This window comes from Danio rerio, chromosome 2 (assembly GCF_052040795.2).
Source record: "Danio rerio strain M-AB ecotype USA chromosome 2, GRCz13ab, whole genome shotgun sequence".
In the NCBI taxonomy this organism is placed as follows: Eukaryota; Metazoa; Chordata; class Actinopteri; order Cypriniformes; family Danionidae; genus Danio; species Danio rerio.
Genome location: NC_141022.1, coordinates 11,761,959 through 11,782,174, shown reverse-complemented (window position 1 = coordinate 11,782,174; position 20,216 = coordinate 11,761,959). Strand labels below are relative to the sequence as shown.

The window sequence follows — 20,216 nt, the reverse complement described above, 5'->3', positions numbered from 1 at the left end:
ATTAATTCTTCTACTTTTACCATAAACCGACATATCAACCATTGTGGGATGTGGTGGGAAAAATGCATTGAGTGCGTTAACTAGCGACATTAAGAGTTAAGAAATGCAATTAAAAAAAAATGTCTTGGTTGAAAAATTAGAGGGCTAATGGTAATGAAGTTTTTGATGTTGGGTGTAGAACTTGCTTTTAGTTCAGAAAAAAAAAACTAAAAACACACTGCATTTTTGTTGACTTTAGAAAAGACGCTTTTTATGATGCAAGGAAAGCACACTGTATCAGGTCTTGATGTTCAGTTGCTTTTCCTGTGCTGTAGGTGCACATATGTGTATGTGTATATATATATATATATATATATATATATATATATATATATATATATATATATATATATATATATATATATATATATATATATAGAGAGAGAGAGAGAGAGAGAGAGAGATGGATGGATGGATGGATGGATGGATAGATAGATAGATAGATAGATAGATAGATAGATAGATAGATAGATAGATAGATAGATAGATAGATAGATAGATAGATAGATAGATAGATAGATAGATAGATAGATAGATAGATAGATAGATAGATAGATAGATAGATAGATAGATAGATAGATTTTTATAGACCCAATTCTTTTTATAAATTAAAGTTTTTTTTTCTTAAGAACTCAAATGGTCCTTCTGTGACATCCCTGAGAAACAATACTATTGGGAACTATTTTTAAAAGCTAAAATTCTGCAAAACTGCACCAGCAAAATCAAGTCCTTTTAATATGAATAAATTTTTTTTTAATTTGGCAAAACATTTTTTCATTTCGATTTTTAATCATCTTCCAGTATTTCACATGAATTTGTTATTTTGACCAGCCGAAAGCTGAAAGTTTTATTCAATTTCATTGATCAAAACAACATTTTTAAAAGGTTTATTTAATCTTTTTGGATTAAAACAGACTTTATTGTGTTATAAGTTTTATAATATTGCTTCTCAGTTTTGGACATAAGTTTTATATGAGTGTATTTATTTCGTATATTACAAGATCTGCTGTTGTGTTTTCTTAGAGATTAAAGACAGACCCAGAAGATTCTATCCTGGTGGAGACATTGTTGACTATTTCAGACCAGCAGACAGTGATGGACTCAACATCCAGTGGGACACAGTGAATGATAAAGATTCCTTACTATCTCTGCTTGAAGGTGTCATTTTAACCCTTTATAGCGCTCTCAATCAAATAACAATGGAAAAACAAGAGTGTTACCGAGGGGTTCTTCCAACACTTTTGTTTTTACATTAATAATGGCTTAAAAAACATTCAATGATTCCTCTACAGCTTCTCTGGATTGATACAGTTTAAATGCATAGATCCTGTTAAAATATAATACTTTTTTGTTGTCATTTCAGATAGTCCTGGAGGAATGCTGGTGATTCCAGTAAAATCCAGTGATGGTCACCCAAACATTCCTATTATTGACGGGTCTGAAATGCCTCTTAAGGATTGCCTGGATTTGATTCTTGCTTCTACAAAGCTGTGGGGAATCTACTTACAGATAAAATCCCAGAATCAGCTGAGCCTCTCACTGGAGCTCCTCCGTCAGGCTTATGACAGAGATTTGCTGCATCACCCCACCTGGGTCAACATGGACATATCCCACGGAGCTGTCCACATCCAAGGCTACATGACAGGAGAAGAGTTTTTGAGAACCGTTGATCGAATCTTCCCACATGTGACTCTGGCTCCGAGTTGGCCTAAAGAAGCTTTGGTTGAAGGCTACACACCAGAGATGCTGGAGCCCATGGTGCAGCTCTTCCACAGGGCCTGGCAGGATGTTTCACTGCAGCTGCAGGCTGAGGCTCTGGACAGATCTGAGACTTGGAGACTTGTCCTAGTACAACCCCGCTTTTCACTGACCGTGGAGCATCAGACAGAGAACAAAGACATCAATGCTGGGATTGAAAGCTTAATGGACATCCGAGCAGCAAACAGACAACGGAGCTTTTATAATATTCCTAAAATGTACAGAGAGCATATAACAGATCTATCAGTTAGAAAATAAAGCTTGCGTGCCGTTGAAAAAGACGTTGGAGAATTATATTCACTGAGTATGTGGTTTAAAGAGCAGATGGACAAGATACAGTATATGCACTACAGCCTTCCAAGATAGTTTGGGAAGCAAACACAGACACATCTCTTTGCCCTAACATACATATATAACACTAACATGTGAAATACAATCCTCTAAAGCAGTGTTTCTAAACCACGTTCCTGGTGGACCACCAGCACTGCATAGATATATACACAAGATATCGCATAGGGACCCTAAGCATGCATCAATAGCGCCGCCACATTGGTACAGTGCTCCCAGGACAAAATGTCATTCAACCGCACTAGTCAAGACAGTGTTATTACGTGAAGATGCGGGACTTTAGCGCTGTCTACGGGTGTAGTAACGAGCAAACAAAAAAATCAAAGCACAAAGGCAGAACATTTCATAGGTAATATTAAGTTTTTTTCTGTTTTTGTATGTTCTGAACTTTCGTGCTAATCAGGTAACATTTTTGATGATAACAGTCACTTACTGCATTCAAGACAAAGAAGCTCCAACTAGCACTAAACACTCCGCTTATGCTAGTTTTGTTGAATAAAATCAGCAGACAATGCAAAAGAAATATGACAACGAGATGCTGCGCTGCCAGAAACTTGTATTATTGTCGGCTAACGTAAGTGAAAGAGTCGTTCGGGGGATTCATTCACAAGCGAATCGCTCCCTCCGTCAGTATGAGAAGCGAAAGCAGGAGAGGGAGGTGTGTTTCAGGACATGATTAGATCAAATTTAACATGGAGGGTGAATAGTAAATTTCTGTACACACAAACACAAGCTTTTTGTCAGGAATGCCCGTGCGGTCACTGATTCATCAATGTAGAAAAGTGATGTAAAATTATAATTTTCGTAATTAGAAAAAAAAAAATTACATACTAACATCCAGGAAAACTCCCGATCATAGATATATGTGTATATGTGTATATCTCTGGCTTTGGATGGCCACAGTCCTCCACTGTACATTGGTCCCGCATTCATTTCAAAGGAGCGCTACCCTGTAGCAAGATGGCGGCGCAATTGACGCATTTCGTCCAATAGACAACAATTGGCCAGGCGACATCTAGTGTATTTATCTATGCCAGCACTGCATGTTTTGGATGCCTCCTTTTGTCCATCACACCCACTTTACAGGTCTTTCAGACTCTGCTAATGAGCTGATGATCTGAATCAGGTGTGTTTGGTTAATGTGCAGAGCTGCAGGAACGTTGTTGAGAAACGCTGCTTTTGTTAGTCTATTAACCAGGGTAATTAAAGATGGGAATGCTTCCCAAAAAGAATGGCATCTACTCTGATGGTATGTTTTCTCTGTATCCCCATGTTCATATAATCATCGATCTGGCCTATAACCCAGGCAGATGGCACTTATCGTGGTAGTCGATAAGTTAAGAGCACAAGACTGATTCCTGCAAAGACTTCAGTTACAGGCAGAGTCTTTGGATTGATCCCGTTAGCTAGTCTAAACACCCAACTTTTTCCAATCGCCGATGCTTATTGTTCTCAAGCCTCCGACATCCAAGCTCCAGCTCTGCTCATGTCGTTTAGCCAGAGAAGAACTGGTCTGGTTTCTCTGAAGGTTTGTTCTTCACTTCTGTCAATTGGTGGAAATTTGGTTCTTTCGCCTCTGGCTTGCTTTGTTCGGACATAAGGGACATTTGTATTACGCTGATCTAAACTAATGTTCAACAGCATTTCTATTAAAGTGACCTGAATCATTTTTTTTTAGCTTGAACTACACCAGCATTCTACACTTTTCTCGTGAGGCAGATCCTGGATCTTTTAATCTTGATATCTGATCTCTGGTTAATTTGGTTCTTCAAACAAGTTTGTAAATCAGATTCAAATGTCTGAATGATCTGAACCGAGATCACAGCGTGTCATTGTGATTGTTGTGAGGACAGATCTATTGATTTTTGAAATCATGATCAACAATGCAATGATTGGCTGAAGGCCAGCAGCGGAATTACATAATCTGATTAATATTCATGTTAACTAATATTAATGCTGAAGAACGAAACCATCCTGAATTGTTTCAAATCGGCAATAACCAAACCAAGCTAAAGGGGTAATCAACATATGAAGAGCATGTCTGACATGCTGAAACACTTCACAATCTGAAATATTGTTGTAGCTTTTTATTCTATTTTCATCGTCTATCTTAAGCTGCTTTGACACCATACACATTGTACACATTTCTATAGAAATAAAGATGAACTGTTGTAGTACTCGACTCATTTTCTGAGCGTCTTGTTTTTGTCTTGGTATTAATCTCATTTGTACATTGAATCGTCTTGGCCTCAGACTAAGACTGAGCACTAAGATTGGTTCTTCTGCACAGAAGAACATTGGAGGAGCTCCAATTTTACATCACGAATCATAAAACGTGTGTAACACTCACTCTAAAAGTCATGTTTGCTGCTTGATCAAACTACCCTTTTTTAATTGAGCTGAAACAACACAAGTCTTTTTGAAGACAACTTAATTACTGTATGTTCAACCTACTTGAATTTGTAAAAATTATTAACTTCAATTAAATGAAACAATTAACAATTATACCAGGGGTGTCAAACTCCGCAGCCCTCCACTGTTTAGTTCCAACCCTACCATAATACACTTACCTGGAGGTTTAAACAAGCCTGAAGGCTCAATAAGGTTGATCAGGTGTGTTTAATTACAGTTGAAGCTAAACTGTGCTGAGCTGTAACCCTCCAGGAACAAAGTTTGACACTTGTGAATTAAACTCATTTTTGTATACATCCCTACACCAAAAAATAATACTGCTATAGAACAAGGAAAAGACTAACATGTTAGTGTTATAAACACACAATTTAATTCTTTAATGTAAACTGTATGATGGATCCCATTGTTTGAATTTACACAGTAGTACAGTTTGCATTGTAATGCCAACCTGCTCTATACATTTTCATTGCACTTTCTACTTGTTTCTTCCTTATTTTCTGACAATTTTAATTATGTAGATTAGGTATTTGTTACTTAAGTACCTTGTAATGACATTTTAATTCTTTTTTAGACATTTTACAGAAAGCAGTCTGAATTGCTTTTGTGTTTATGTATGTAAATAAACTTGCTTTACCTTGGCTGATAAAATCACACAAAGAGGTAATGTACAGTACTTTTGTAAGGGTACCAAATGCAATCTCATTATTAAAGGAATTAGACCAATTATTAAAAGTATGTCATGTAATGCAACGTTTCAATAACCCTTTGAGACAGATTTAAGAGTAAACCATTTGATAGATGGGTTTAGATAGAATAAATCCCACTAGTTTTATTTGAGGAAAATGTAATAGGAAGTGCGTTAGATACATTTTTCCTATATGTAGTATTTCACATTATTATTAGTCATTCTTCCTCAGCCTATTAAATTCAAGCACACTGGCAAAAACATACAATGGTATTTTAAATAAATTAATCGATTTTGAATACAATCACTAATATTGATACTGGACCTAAAGCTGAATGTATATTTCTCATCCTGAATGACTATGGTGGGTTTATCATAAATGTTCATATTAGGAATCTCTACTGTCTTGTAATATTGTAGTGTCCACAAACAAAGGTGCTGTTTAGACTAGTGCATTTTCGTTTTTATTCATTCATTCAATTTCCTTCGGCTTTATTCATCAATGGTCGCCACAGCGGAATGAACCACCAATTTATCCAGCATATGTTTTACACAGACCTTTTTGCCTTGGGAGACCCTAAGAGGGGCATTAGCCCCAGACAACATAGCTCTTAGGATCACTCAGGCACTCAAACCCCTCCACCACCATAAGGTGGCGTTCACGGAGTTGAATTAAGGAGTAAAAATGAGCTTGTTAAAATTACTAATTTCGCTAACAAAACATTTAGCATTCATTCATTTTCTTTTCAGCTTAGTCCCTTTATTAATCTGGGGTCACCACAGCGAAATATACCACTAACTTATCAAGCATATGTTTTACACAGCGGATGCCCTTCCAGCTGCAACCCATTACTGGGAAACATCCATACACTACGGCCAATTTAGTTTGTTCAATTTACAGATACCGCATGTCTTTGGACTGTGGAGGAAACCGGAGCACCCAGAGGAAACCCATGTGAACACAGGAAGAACATGCAAACTCCACACAAAAATGGAACTTGAACCAGCAACTTTCCTGCTGTGAGGCGACAGTGCTAACCACTGAGTCACTGTGTCACTCCCATTTTCATTTTATAGTGCAGATATTGTTATGGTTACACCTATTGTCAACACTACTCCAATTCTTCAATCTGTGAAAACGAATGATTTTGAAAACGCTGGCTTTAGTCACTGGTTTTGCTCTTTTGGACTATTACTTATAGCAGGCGTTCCCACACTTTTCAGCCCGCGACCCCCAAAATAACAATGTCAGTGACTCGCGACCCCCATTTTTCAAGGTGGTTATACTGTAAATATATAAATGTTGCAGACACATTTTAGGCATATACAAAAATAAGCATATTGACAACAAAAATGCAACAGCCTATTTACCATATAATGTTTTTTTTATGGTCATTTATTAATTTAATTACAATTTAATATTAAAATTAAAGGCTGATGGCTGATTTTTATTGGTGTGTTGTTGTTTCTTTAACACAATGATTAACTATCTTCTGTGGGTTATGAATAAAAAATATGGTAATTCAAATAGTTTAATAGTAAATAGTAAATTTATTTAAGTTTTGGAAATCGCCAAGCGACCCCTTGTCATTGACCCACAACCCCCCGGGGGGGTCCAGACCCCCACTTTGAGAACCACTGACTTATAGGAATACTAATAGGATTTTTTTTATTGTAAATGATTGGATGATAGTGGGATTGCTAATGATGGACTAGCCATGTTAATTATCTTAGTGTGCTCCTCTCGAACATAGATTAAAATCTTTACTTTTAAAGCCGAGGTCACACTGCACTTTTTGCCCCATAAACCTCCATTCATAAGCACGCGAATGCCACAAGACTAGAAATGCAAGCTCATGCGACAAGTTTCGCAGTTTGCTGCGATGCAGTTCAAGCTTGGTGAACTCTGACCTGTGAAATCGCATCGTGTGATTGCGTGAGACCAATTGAAGATTAAAACATGACCTCTCTGAACAGAAATTTAAAATATGAACCAATCGCTCGCTTTTTAAAATGTCTAATCATCTTGTTTACTCTCGACCCTTTTCGCAGTGCCATACAACAGAATATCGCAAGATTAATCTCTAGTGTGACCGTGGCATAAGAAGCATGTCAATTTATGTAGTATCCACAAGAGCTCCATAAGATACTGTAGCTTGAAGTGCAAAACTGAAATTCTAGAAAGCATTAGAAGTGGCCGCTTTTAATGAGTCGAGGAGATTATGATGATGTAGGTGAGGTGAATTCAGGTGTGCTGACGATGTTGTCCATCAGGTACTGGCTGCATGAGTGGAATGTTGAGGAGAAACTGGACGAGAGGCCTGCAATGTCTGTGGAGATGTACGGCAGCACTTCTGGACTGGCCTGATTGTAGTAGGAAATCTGGGGGGGAAACGTGATGATTCAGCATGTAGGCCATTCTTCAACTACGGGCACTTTTAGACTTGTGAAGTTGAGTAAAAAAAAACTTGTTCAAAATGAACGTAACATAGCCTCATAAGTTTAAACAATTTGTCTAGTTTTAAAATCTGTAAGAGGACAAACTTAGATAAGAAGAGAAACATTTTTTCCATCGTGAACTGAAAAAATGTCAATTCCGCCACACCTCAATATACAGCTTATTTTAAAATGAAATAAATTCTGGCAGTCAAACATTGTCTAAGATCATTTTTGTTTCTAGTTTAACCAATCTTTCCACAATATATATATATATATATATATATATATATATATAAAATTATACATTTGTCAATGAAATAAATTAGTTGTATGCTGAATTGTACACCTGTCACACTCTAAAATTTTAACGTTTTTAGAAAATAAATAAACTGAAATTGTATATTAAATAGAGCCTGAACTAATACATTGTAAATACACTTTTAATGTGTGATAAGAACTTAAGGATTATTTAAGGACATTTCAACAGTTTTTTGTGAAAAAATGTAAAATAGCTTCACCGGTTAGCTTTGAATTGATACAAGCCTTTCATGTATACAAAACTCTCTTATTTACCTTAATTTAGTTTGGTTTTATAAAAACATCTTTGAAGGTACAACATGTTTGGAAATGACATAGAATAAATTTATTAAGCAATATTTATCTTGACTTTTCTTCATGTGTTGTTAATGAAAATTTTAATTTCCTGATTGGCTAATTTGATAAAGTGCATTAATGAGCAGTTGAACAGATGTACCTTATACAGTTGCCAGTCAGTGTAGGACTATTTATGATGTTCCTACCTTAGAGACACCTTGTGACAGCTCATAAATGGTGAAGCCGGCACAGACCACCTCACCCCTGTTGAACCCCTCTGTGGGCGGGTGAGTGGGGAGAGTAACTGATCTTAATGCAATAACATATGGATCCCTAAAAAACAATCAAATATACATACATCATATTAAATATAGGGATTATGCTGAATTTGTGCAGTGTAAGCAGTAACAATTATTGCAATTATTAGATTACAGCCAACAATGTTCTTTTTGGAGGCTTACACAACCTCAGATGAATCTTTTTGTATTTGATTAATGTTCTAGGAAAAGGTATAAATGTTTTTGTAGTTTCTGAGGCCAAGTATTAAAAGAATAAAAAAGATTTGGCAATTGGCAACAAACATCATGTTAAAAAATTTAAACCCCTTATTTTTTAAAGGCATTATTTTCTTCTGGAGCATCAGCGAAGCACCACAGGTGACATATAGTATCATATACCAGTATATTAGGAATGCAATTTCTATAATATTCCAATTGAGTCAAATGCTGGTTAGGAATACATACCTATCTGTAGGTATCAATCAAGCCTAAAGTGCTCATTTAGTTTGATCAGGTATGTTTAATTAGGGTTGGAACTAAATTGTGCAGATAGGCAAGGCAAACTTTATTTATAGTGCACAATTTCACCCAACCGTAGTTGATCTAAAGTTTTTTACAATAAAAACTAGACAATAAAACTAAAAACTGGTATTAAAAAAAAACAAGGAAATATATATGTATAAAAGTAATACTAAAATACAAATAAAAAATAACATGCATGCGTCATGGCAAGAGAGGAAAAATAAGTCTTTAAGTTAGGTTAGAAGAAAAGCATCCAATGAAGGAGAAATCCTGATGTTCAGAGGAAGACTCTTCCAGAGCTTTGGGGCCGCAACACAGAAAGCTCGATCACCTTTTGATTTGCAGCGAGACCGAGGGACAGATAAGAGAAACTGGTCATGGGATCTCAACGTTCTACAAGCTCTATAAGGCCTAATAAGTTCACTGACATAGGTCGGGGGAGAATTCTGCAATGCTTAAGTGAAATCAACTCTGAATCTTAAAGGTAGCCAGTGCAATGAGGCGAGGACAGGGGAGATATGTTCTCTTTTCCTAGTTCCTGTTATTAATCTGGCCGCTGCATTTTGGACCAACTGTAGCCGAGAGAGTGTTGACTGAGGTAGACCAATGTACAAAGAGTTGGAGTAGTCTAACTGAGACTAAATTAAAGCATGGATTACAGTTTCTAAATCTTTTTTAGAAAAAAAACGTATTAACTTTTGCCACCAATCTAAGCTGGAAAAAACTGCTCTTCACAACTGCATTTGCATGTTCCTCAAACTGCAAGAGTGGATCAAATACAATCCTAGAGTTTAATAGCTGCAATCACAAGACTGATTCTTTCAATTACAATAATTCTGACATGGCAAGTATGTAAAATAAGAAGCTAATGTTGTTGCACTAGCATAGTAATCCTTACCCGCTATCACAGGGAGGCCTTCTAGACGCCAGTAAAATGAAGTCCTGAACTTTTCCTCCTTGACTGACTGAAGGAGTAATAACTCGATAGATGAAATCATCCTCATCCACCTTAACGAGTGGTTCACATCGACTGCACAAGATAAAAAAATAAAAAAAAACATCTTCATCAACTGGTAAAAAAAAAAAAAGAATATTTACAAATGATAATATCAAGCTACTTGCTGTACATTGTTCCCTACTTAAAGGGCACCTATGATGAAAATCAGCTTTTGTGAGCTGTTTGGACAGAACTGCGGGTATGTATAGTGTGTCCACTGTCATATTGGAATGATATAAACACAAGACTGACATTAAAATAGGACCCAAATCCCAGTGATTTTGAGGCCCACAGTAACCTGATGAAGGAGTGTGGATTGATTGACAAGCGCCATGTTTTATAATAGCATGTATACCAGACATCTCATGTCTCCTGGGAGTCCAAAGTCTCTCGCATATCCATAGAAACTCCCACATGTCTGCATATTAACGATAATCTGATAATCTTACAGAAATCATGCGGCTCCCCCTGGTCTTCAAATACAAATACAAATACAAAAAATGCTTCTCACACACACAAAAAAAAAAAATGTAGAGCGCAATGATATTACTAATATGTAATATCAATTACGTAATATCATCAACCATGATGCGACAACCAAATTTCCTTGATTATTACTTCAAAATGAGAGTATATTTCCTAGCTATAGCAGCCGAGAAAATTGCAACTTTTAATTTTCCGTCTGTTTTAGTATATGATGTAATTACAGAAGTGTCCAGCCTTAAATAAAAAATTATTAAAACTTTTTATTGATTAAAATGCTGTTGGTCTAATGTAGTTGAATGATTTATGCTAAGCTAAAAGGATTTTAAACAATGTTCACCTCAAGAGGACTTATCAGGAGAAGCCTATCAGGGGTTTGTTTGAGCCTATTTTCAAAACATTGGAGTGTTCCTTTAACAAGTGAAGTGGTTTGGGAACGTGATTATATGAATACATAAATATATTTTAAATCCATGCTTCATGTGTGCTCCATGTTATTGTAATATGTTATCCTGGGCCACCTAAACCAGTCATAAGGGTCAATGTGAGTGCACCCATCCACAATATAAAACCTCCGAAAATCTCCGGTAATAACTCGGTATGAAGTATATTTTATAACATCTTTGTTTTGATAGACTTCGCCAAATATTTATCCTAAATGCTCTGGAGAGACCTAAAAAATATTTTTCTCTAGGCTCTATGACATATAATAGGTAATTCCCCTTTATTTAAGGATGTTGCATATTTGGTGATCTTAAGTAAAGGAAATTGATAAGTGTTTCAGCACATAAGAGCAAGTAATAAAATATAGCCAATATATTGTTGATCTCAGCAGATTTTAACTAATAAAGCTCTACATGTATGTAAAATTTCATTTTTACATTTTACCACATCATATAAAAACATAAACACTTGTTTGAGGACACAGAAAACATTTTGTAATTGCAGTTTTCCCCGATGCGTTTGTAAAGAGGAGCTGCGCAGGACTGGATGACAGATAAAAAGGTCACCTAGTTTCTGCTTTTACTCACCCAAAAAATGCTCTGTTTGCACAATTTGATTAATATCATCGTATTTAAATACTTTATAAATAATATTTCAAACCTCCTCTGGTGTTTGTTGTTTTTAGAAAGTATCTAAAATCTTTTTTTTTTCAGATAGGCCTTTGTAAAATGAAAGTTATATATGGCTAGCAAAAAAGATATAATTTTAAAAATGCAAGGTGATTATATAGACCTATATTCACAATTTCATATAAATCAGCATGCACAAAATAAATGATTTCCTTTTCTTTGTAGCAAATTAACATGCAACTTCACTGCTGCATAAAAATAATAGGTTAAATAACAAAATGGGATTTAATCAACAAGCAAGTTAAATATATTTTAAATAAAATGAAAATGAAAGAGCTAAGGACTGAAACCAGCCCAAAAGGTCTTGAATAAAATGTGTTACAGTGATGTACACATGTACAAATATGTCATGTCCGAAAAAGCCTTTTTTAGAGGTGTTTTGACAGTTCAGAGCCACTGTACAAGTGAAAAGCTAAATACAGATTGTATTACTTTAGAAAATGTGGCATAAATTCATCCTATTTGGCGTTTTAGATTCTTTTGAACACATGTAGCTGCAGTGCTTGTCAATCAGACAACGCTTCTGTATTCGTTCTTGCTGTCAATAGGGTATATGCCGAGCTAGAGCTGTTCCCATGCTGATACACTTCCGGTGACCTGTTACTGTGAACTTTTTTTCCATTTTATACGGTTCCTTATATAGCATCGATGTTGTAATGTCATTAAAATACATTCAGTTAAATAAACTTTAGCATTTATTTAGTTGCTCAAGCGTAAAACGAGACAAAAAGCTGTTTACTCGTACGCCCCCGTCAGAATCGGCAGGCTAACGCAGAAGCTCCATTGAATATACTGGGGTAAAATAAATGCTCATATTATAAAGATATGGTGGGGAACATGTAATTTAATGCAGTGCTTCTTGTACAATCTGAGACCCACTTTAAATCGGATATCACTCAGCTAGTGGAGATCGCTGATTTTTAAAGAAAACAGACCTTAAACGCGCCGGATTTTGCATTGGCATTCAATTCGCCGGAAGCGCTTAACCCAGGTTACTGGCAAATTAAAAGTCCTATTAGCATGCTTCGGCATATACCCCATTGCGGGAAAAATGATCGTTGAAAAGTTTATGATAAACCGCTGTAAGTTTTACTCAACTGCGGCTGCAGATTTGCCCTCGGAGTCAGAGTTTAAAACAAACCTGAGCGTTGAGCACAGATGACTTTATGACAAACATAGAGCATAATATTGTTTAGCACGTGTGCATCGCTGCTGTGATGTTTACACATGTAATATTTTTTCCTGAGGTGATTTAAACCAATATACACAATAGCACTCAATCAAACATATCTACAATGATAAGGAACATGGTTACTTTCTGAGTTATTAACGCACTGCAATACCTCATGAAGAAAGGACGGACTTTGAAAGAATAAACAATGTGAGGAGACATCCATTATAATCCATATGCACTAGACAAGTCTGAACAAGTTCCGCCCACATATGCGCGAGACAGGCAGTTCTGTACAATTACGTAATTTATTGGCTTAAAGATATCGGCCTAATTTGGATATCGGATCGATAACGATAATCCCACAAGTAGTATTTATCGGGCGATAACGATATGGTCGCCGATACATTGTGCGTTCCTACTTTTAGGGTGTAGTATAAGTATCTGAATAGTGACGCAGCATGTGTTTTGTTATATTTTAATAATTTACAAAAGAAAATTCTTCATGGAACGTTCTTTAAATTATCCTTCTAATAATGTTTGCCATAAAATAAAAATCTATAATAAATTTGAATCACAAAATATTTCTAGATGTTTTCACAAATGTACTTGTGCAACATAAGACTGGTTTTGTGGTCCAGTCTCACATGTGAAGCCTGTGTGGTTTTCCTGTACTGTGACTCTCACGTATAGTGTTCGTCCCATTCCTGTCTGCGGCTGAGATCTGAGAGCAGGGTGAAGGCTCTCTGTGCTGGGATCTCCATCTCTGCCTCCACCTTGAAACACAGACTCTGACTCTCCTCCACCGTATACAGACTCACCTGCAAAACAAAAAGTATCTGGTTAAAAAATGTGAATCTAAAATATCAGGTCGACATACAGAAAGCAGTGCTTACACGGTTCTTCTTTGAGATCAGGTCCCAGTTGTTTTTGGCTGCAAGCATTTTTAAGGCCCACACATTATTGTAGCTCAAGTATACCTGAAAAATTAAAACACAATCTGTTGGGCACATTATTTTTCTTAACAACAGTAGCATACAAAACTAAAATTATATAAAACTATATATTGTATTTTCATTAAATGTAGCCAATATCATGAGCATTGCTTCTCAATCCTGGTCCTCATGCTCCATCTTTTACAAACATTTCTTATTGAACACACCTGCCTTAGATAACCAGCTCGTTAAAAGAGCACACCAAGAAGCAACTGTGTTCACATCTTCACTGCAAACACTTGCACACGGCAAATCAGCTCAGTTTACAAGTTTACTTCACATAAAATAAAAGATTTTCAGAGTCTTTGAATATTTGAAGTTGAATTATTAGCCCCCCATTTCCCCCCCCGGGGAGAATATATATTTTTTAACATATTTCTAAACATAATAGTTTTAATTACTCATTTCTAATAGCTTATTTTTTTAATATTCTTTTATATTTTCCATGAAGAGAGTATGGGGCATAACAGTGGCGCAGTGGGTAGCACGATCACCTCACAGCAGGAAGGTTGCTGGTTTGAGCCTTGGCTAGATCAGTGGCATTTCTGTGAGGAGTTTGAATGTTCTACCTGGACATTGGATTTCCACTGGGTGCTGTGGTTTCTCCCACAGTCCAGAAACTTGCGCTATAGGTGAATTGAATAAGCTAAACTGACCGTAGTGTATGTGTGTAAATGCAAGAGTGTGTGGGTGTTTCCCAGTGTTGGGTTGCAGCTGCAAGGGCATCCGCTGCATAAAACATATGCTGGATATGTTGGCGGTTCATTCTGCTGTGGCGACCCTGGATTAATAAAGGGACTAAACCGAAAAGTAATGATGATGACAGGACATAATATTTTACTAGATATTTTTTAAAATACTAGTACTCAGCTTAAAGTGATATTTAAAGACTAAACTAAGTTAGTTAGATTAATTAGACGAGTTAGGTAGTCATTGTATAATGGTGGTTTGTTCTGCAGGCAATCAAAATAAAGTATTGCTGAAGGGGGCTAAAATATTGACCTTAAAATGGTTTTAAAAACTTAAAGCTTTCTCTAGAAGAAAAAAATATTATACTGCGAAATACTGTGAAAAATCCCTTGTTCTGTTAAAGGTTTAAGAAACCCTGGAGTGCATTTTTAAATATTTTTTAACAGATTTGTGTGTGTTGAGCATCACTTAAGACAATGTTAGCACCTGTTAGCTTTGATTGTGGGGAAAACTGGATAATTTTGAGCTTTTGACAGCTAAGTTCATCGTCCGGGGGGATTAAATGATTTTTGGGGCGGGATCAAAATTGGTGAAGTAGCGCAAAACTGCAAGTGGAGTGATGGCGCGCCCAGGCACGTGCACACATAGGGCTCAACTAGTGCAGTCCACATGCCCTTTTTAGTTTTGGATAGAAAGTGCCCTTCCAAAATGACCCCCCTCCCCTAGCCCCCCCCAGCCCCAACCCTTCTGAATTATTCATGACTGGTGTGCTTTCCGAAGGCAAGACAGACAGACCTGCCAGTGCCAAGCTGTGAGACCTTATGTTGATGACTGGGTGAGACCGCATACGTGGACCCACAGCGCACAGTATTTAGCTGTTCATAAAGGGTCATAAGTGTTTGTTTCCATGATCCATGGGGTTTGTTGTGTGTATTTCCCTGCAATGCTGTCAGGGCCGATACAGCAAAACTGTATGTGCGCAGCAAACATTTTTGTCAGCAGAGCAGTAAAAGAATTGGAGAATGGCATCCTTTGTCTTTTATCAGAGGAGTTCGTTCACATTTAGATACATCGCCGTGCTGCTGTGTTCGCCTAAATCCTCCAGATTACCATAGGGAGAAGTCCTCATTTATAGTGCTCATATAAATACGATTATCTTTATAATGATATAAATTGTGGTTGTGTGTATATGGAATTACAAGTAACAAATGTAGCTGGGCATTAAATCACTAATTATTTCTTTGCATTTTAACTTTGTAAACTATAAAATCATGGGTCTCCTCATTGTTTGTGTCTCATTTTGTGAGCCAACTGACGATAGTTGTCCACTCCCCTCCTTCTCCCCTGTTCGGCTGACCACGCCCTCTCCTGCCTGTGCTCGCAGAGCTCCACGCCCATTGTGATGCATTTTTTAAAATAATTCTGAGGTAGACTTGAACCGACAGTGGGGGGTTTTATGGCCCTTTAAACATAAAAAAACATCACAGAAGGTCTAATACTTTTGACTTCACCTGTATGTACCGTTATTTAAACATAATCATGAGATCTGCATAGAAATCAGTCTCACACTCATCAATTGAACACATTTTTTTAACTGGAATGAACGTGGCAGAATATCCTGTGTAATGTCCACTTCACAGGCCACTTGCAGTCTAATGGAACAAACCTGTAAAGCATTCAGAGAAACCACTCTGAGGACCAGGATTGGAAGTGATCGTTTTACAGTTTTAACTGACCAACAACTTTATATATTTTATAAAGTAAAGCAATTTATATAAATCAGACACAAATGACACTTTTTTTCAAGGCACTTTGTGGCTTTTTTATTTCATGCATACAGTTGAAGTCAGAATTATTAGACATCCTGTTCATCCTGTTTAATTCTTTTATATTGTTCCCCAATTTCTGTTTAACAGAGAGAGGATTTTTGTCAACAGATTTTTAAACAAAATAGTTTTAATAACTGATTTATTTTATCTGTGCCATGATGACAGTGCATAATATTTTACTAGATATTTTCAAGATAATATTATTTAGCTTAAAGTGACACTCAAATGTTGACTATTAGGTTAACTAGGCAAGTTGAGGTTAATAAGCAAGGCATTGTTTTAAAATTAAAAACTACATTTATTCTAGTCTAAATAAAACAAATAATACTTTTTTTAGATGAAAAAATATTATAGGAAATACTATAGGATACTGTGAAAAATACCTTGCTCTGTTAAAAATCATTTTGGGAAATATATGAAAAATAAAACAAATTCACAGGAGTGCTAATAATTTTGACATCATCTATATATGAAAATTACAAAACTTTTACAAAATGTTATGTCTAATTAGATATATTTGATGTAATTTGATATTTTATTATAGAAATCTTTCCAATTATAAAGTGAAAAAATGTTCTACAGCAGTTCTTAGTGGATCATTGAGGGTTTTGAGGTGCAATATTTGCCATACAAAAACCTGTAAAGCCCCTGTATAATCCTTTGAAGGTTCTCTAGCTCTCTCTTTTAGCATCTAATTTAGCTGCAGAAATAATTTAAAACAACATTAAAATATAATGTTTTTCTCTAGATAACATGCTTCTCAACTTTTATGCCCTCGAGTGAATAATTCCAGGGTGTACTATATTTGATTGTGACATTAGCAAAACATTCCCCTAAATATTTTAGAAAATTATCCAATCCTTTTTAAAACAATTTATGGCAAGACAGTTTCATAATTCAGAGTCTCTTGCTTAATTTTCATTTATAAAATGTTTAAAGTTACCTTTGTGGCATACATCTGGACTTTTAAAGTCTAAATACTCTCAGTTTGTTTGTTTTTCTTTTAAAATATAATGAGGAAAATTACCTGGTTACTGGGGTCCCATGGGACAGAAAGTGGCACCTCGGTCTGCTTACATGAGATGATGTACTTCCTGAGGAAAATTGATATTGATATTTGGTGAACTAAATCTTTTTTTGCGTTTGTTTTTGATGAAGATTTATTAACACCATAGGTCTTAAACTCAATTCCTGGAGGGCCGCAGCTCTGCACAGTTTTGCTCCAACCCTGATTAAACACAGCTGATCCAACTAATGAAGGTGTTCATGAACCAATTTTTGAACACCTTGATTATTTGGATCAGCTGTGTTTGATTAGGGTTAAGAGCAAAACTTTGGAGACCTGCGGCCCTCCAGGAATTGAGTTTGAGACCTATTATTGAAGCTGCGGTCACACTGGATTTTTCTCACCATAGAACTCCATTCATATATATACGAATGTGTCAGTCCGGAAACGCAAGCTCATGCGTCAAGTTTTGCAGTTAAAATTCAAGCTTGGTGAACTCTGACCTCCGAAATCGCATCACTTGACTGTGTGAGACCAACTGAAATTCAAAACAGGACCTCTCTGGACAGAAATTGAAAATATGGACAAAATGCTCGCTTTTTTAAATGTCTAAAAACGTTGTTTAATCCCGCCCCTTTTCACAGCGCTGTTCGACAGAATTTCGCAAGCTCAAACTCTAGTGTGACCGCAGATTTACACAAAACCAGTTTAGCTAAAGAAATGCTTTAGAGCACAGTTGTGGAACTCAGTTGCTGGAGGGCTGCAGCTCTGCACAGTTTAGTTCCAACTCCAATCTAAAACACAAAAGATCAAACTAATCGAGTCCTTCAGGCTTGTTTGAAACCTACAGGTAAGTGGATTGAAGCAGGGTTGAAACTAAACTGTGCAGAGCTGTTCCTCCAGGAACTGAGTTTGACACCCCTGCTTTAGATCAAGAAAATAATACAATTAAAATCTATCAAATGAAAATATGTATTAAATATGAAACTAAATTGTTGTACAATTATGATAACAATAGTATAAAATATTAGAATGACATTTCAGTGATTAAGTATACTTAATATAGTACATTGTAGCACATAAGTATTCTAAAATGTAAAAAAAATTCTAAATAATGGATTTAATTTTAGGGGCGACACGGTGGCGGTGGCGCAGTGGGTAGCACGTTCGCCTCACAGCAAGAAGGTTGCTGGTTTGAGCCTCGGCTGGATCAGTTGGCATTTCTGTGTGGAGTTTGCAAGTTCTCCCCGTGTTCGCGTGGGTTTCCCCCACAACTCCAAAGAAGTGGTACAGGTGAATTGGGTATGCTAAAATTGACCGTAGTGTATGAATTCAAGTGTGAATGAGTGTGTGGGTGTTTCCCAGTGATGGGTTGCAGGTGGAAGGGCATCCACCGCATAAAACATATGCTGGATAAGTTGGCGATTCATTCCGCTGTGGCGACCCCAGATTAATAAGGGGGCTAAGCCGAAAAGAAAAGAAATTATAGATGTAATTCTAGCAGTTATATAAAGCGACAGCGCCATCTGTGGGTCAGCTGAGTGTGTTATAGTGTTTCTTCTCACACTAGGGTTGGGCATCTAAGCTATAATGCCGATCCGATACGCATCTCGATACAAAGAATACGATCCGATATATTAGCGATACATTTGTGACATATTGCGATGCAACACGATACGATTCACACCCATATCACGATACGATGCGATATTTCAGCACTAACTAATTAGATCAAGTTTATGAGATGATGTGAAAGAGGATGCTGTGCCATTGAATGAGTTTGATTATTTATAAACCAAGCAAAACCAAGACTTTTTTTACAAACTGGCTCTTCTCTCAGAGCCAGAGTGTCAGTTTACAGTAGAGGGCCATTTTAAAACATATAGCACATATTATTTAAGCATTTTCAAGATAAACAGAATGTATAAGTGCAATATATATTAAATATATACATATATATATATATATATATATATATATATATATATATATATATATATATATATATATATATATATATATATATATTTGCACTCTTTCAACATAAAGGTTTACCATTGCACAACAAGAATTGTGATTTAACTTTTCAACTATGAAAACAAGTTTTACAAAGATATTTTGCCACTGATTATTCAAAACTTAAGGTTGTGAACTAGCAGTGTTATGCTGCGTTGAAACATCACTGTCACTGTAAACAACAGGCTAATAAAAATATAACAAACCAGCAATCTTCTTGCTGTGAGGTGGTCAAACTACCCACTGTGCCACTGTGACACCCATTATTGTTATCATTATTATTATTAATATTATTATTATTATTATTAAATAAAAATTAACAGGAGGAGGTGTTTAAAACCTTCGTTCTCCGTGACACTAGGCTGAATATCTTTGCAGATGAACAATGCAATAGCATTCGTTATTGGCGTAGAGCGCACAAAACTGTTGCGCACGGAAAAAAAAACTTGCAATGCTTTTCTCACCACTTTTAGAGCTGGTTGATGCAGTGCGAAAGCCGGGGATGCAGGAACCCTGGAAGATGCTTTCACAACAACACCGTGGCGCCGCTTCAAGTGAGATTTCAGATTAGTCATACTGCCCGCGTATTTTATAGATGCGCGGCACATTTTGCAAATTGCATCTGTCCTGTCATGTCGTCCATCCTTAAATCCATAATGTTGCTTGCCATACTTTAGATTTAAAACTCAGTGGGGAATAAAATGTTTGTTTTGCTTCTCGCGCTTTCTGAGTGCGCTCCACTAGCTTCATCCGCACACCTGATACACTGAGTTGTAGTGTAAGTGTACACATCCGCAAATCCGTTGCTAAGGCTTACTTTA

The 20,216-nt window shown here is 36.4% G+C and overlaps 2 protein-coding genes across 7 annotated transcripts in view; one reads left to right on the top strand and one right to left on the bottom strand.

The window, feature by feature from the left end:
• Positions 1-4,327, top strand: part of fam151a (family with sequence similarity 151 member A) — a 117,987-nt gene extending 113,660 nt beyond the window's left edge. The window contains exons 4-5 of one of the 2 annotated variants that reach the window (XM_087238435.1): positions 1,063-1,197; positions 1,403-4,327. In XM_087238435.1, the coding sequence (XP_087094561.1) occupies positions 1,063-1,197; positions 1,403-2,055 (788 nt within the window). In that variant the 3' untranslated portion in view covers positions 2,056-4,327. 2 annotated transcript variants of the gene reach the window in all.
• A 577-nt stretch (positions 4,328-4,904) lies between these two features.
• acot11a (acyl-CoA thioesterase 11a) overlaps positions 4,905-20,216 on the bottom strand; it is a 37,072-nt gene continuing 21,760 nt past the window's right edge. For 4 of the 5 annotated variants that reach the window (XM_087239465.1, XM_087239468.1, XM_087239466.1 and 1 more), the window contains exons 11-16: positions 17,401-17,467; positions 13,756-13,839; positions 13,547-13,680; positions 9,974-10,105; positions 8,482-8,608; positions 4,905-7,624 (exon numbers count right to left, since the gene is read on the bottom strand). In XM_087239465.1, coding sequence (XP_087095591.1) covers positions 7,463-7,624; positions 8,482-8,608; positions 9,974-10,105; positions 13,547-13,680; positions 13,756-13,839; positions 17,401-17,467 — 706 coding nt within the window. In that variant the 3' untranslated portion in view covers positions 4,905-7,462. 5 annotated transcript variants of the gene reach the window in all.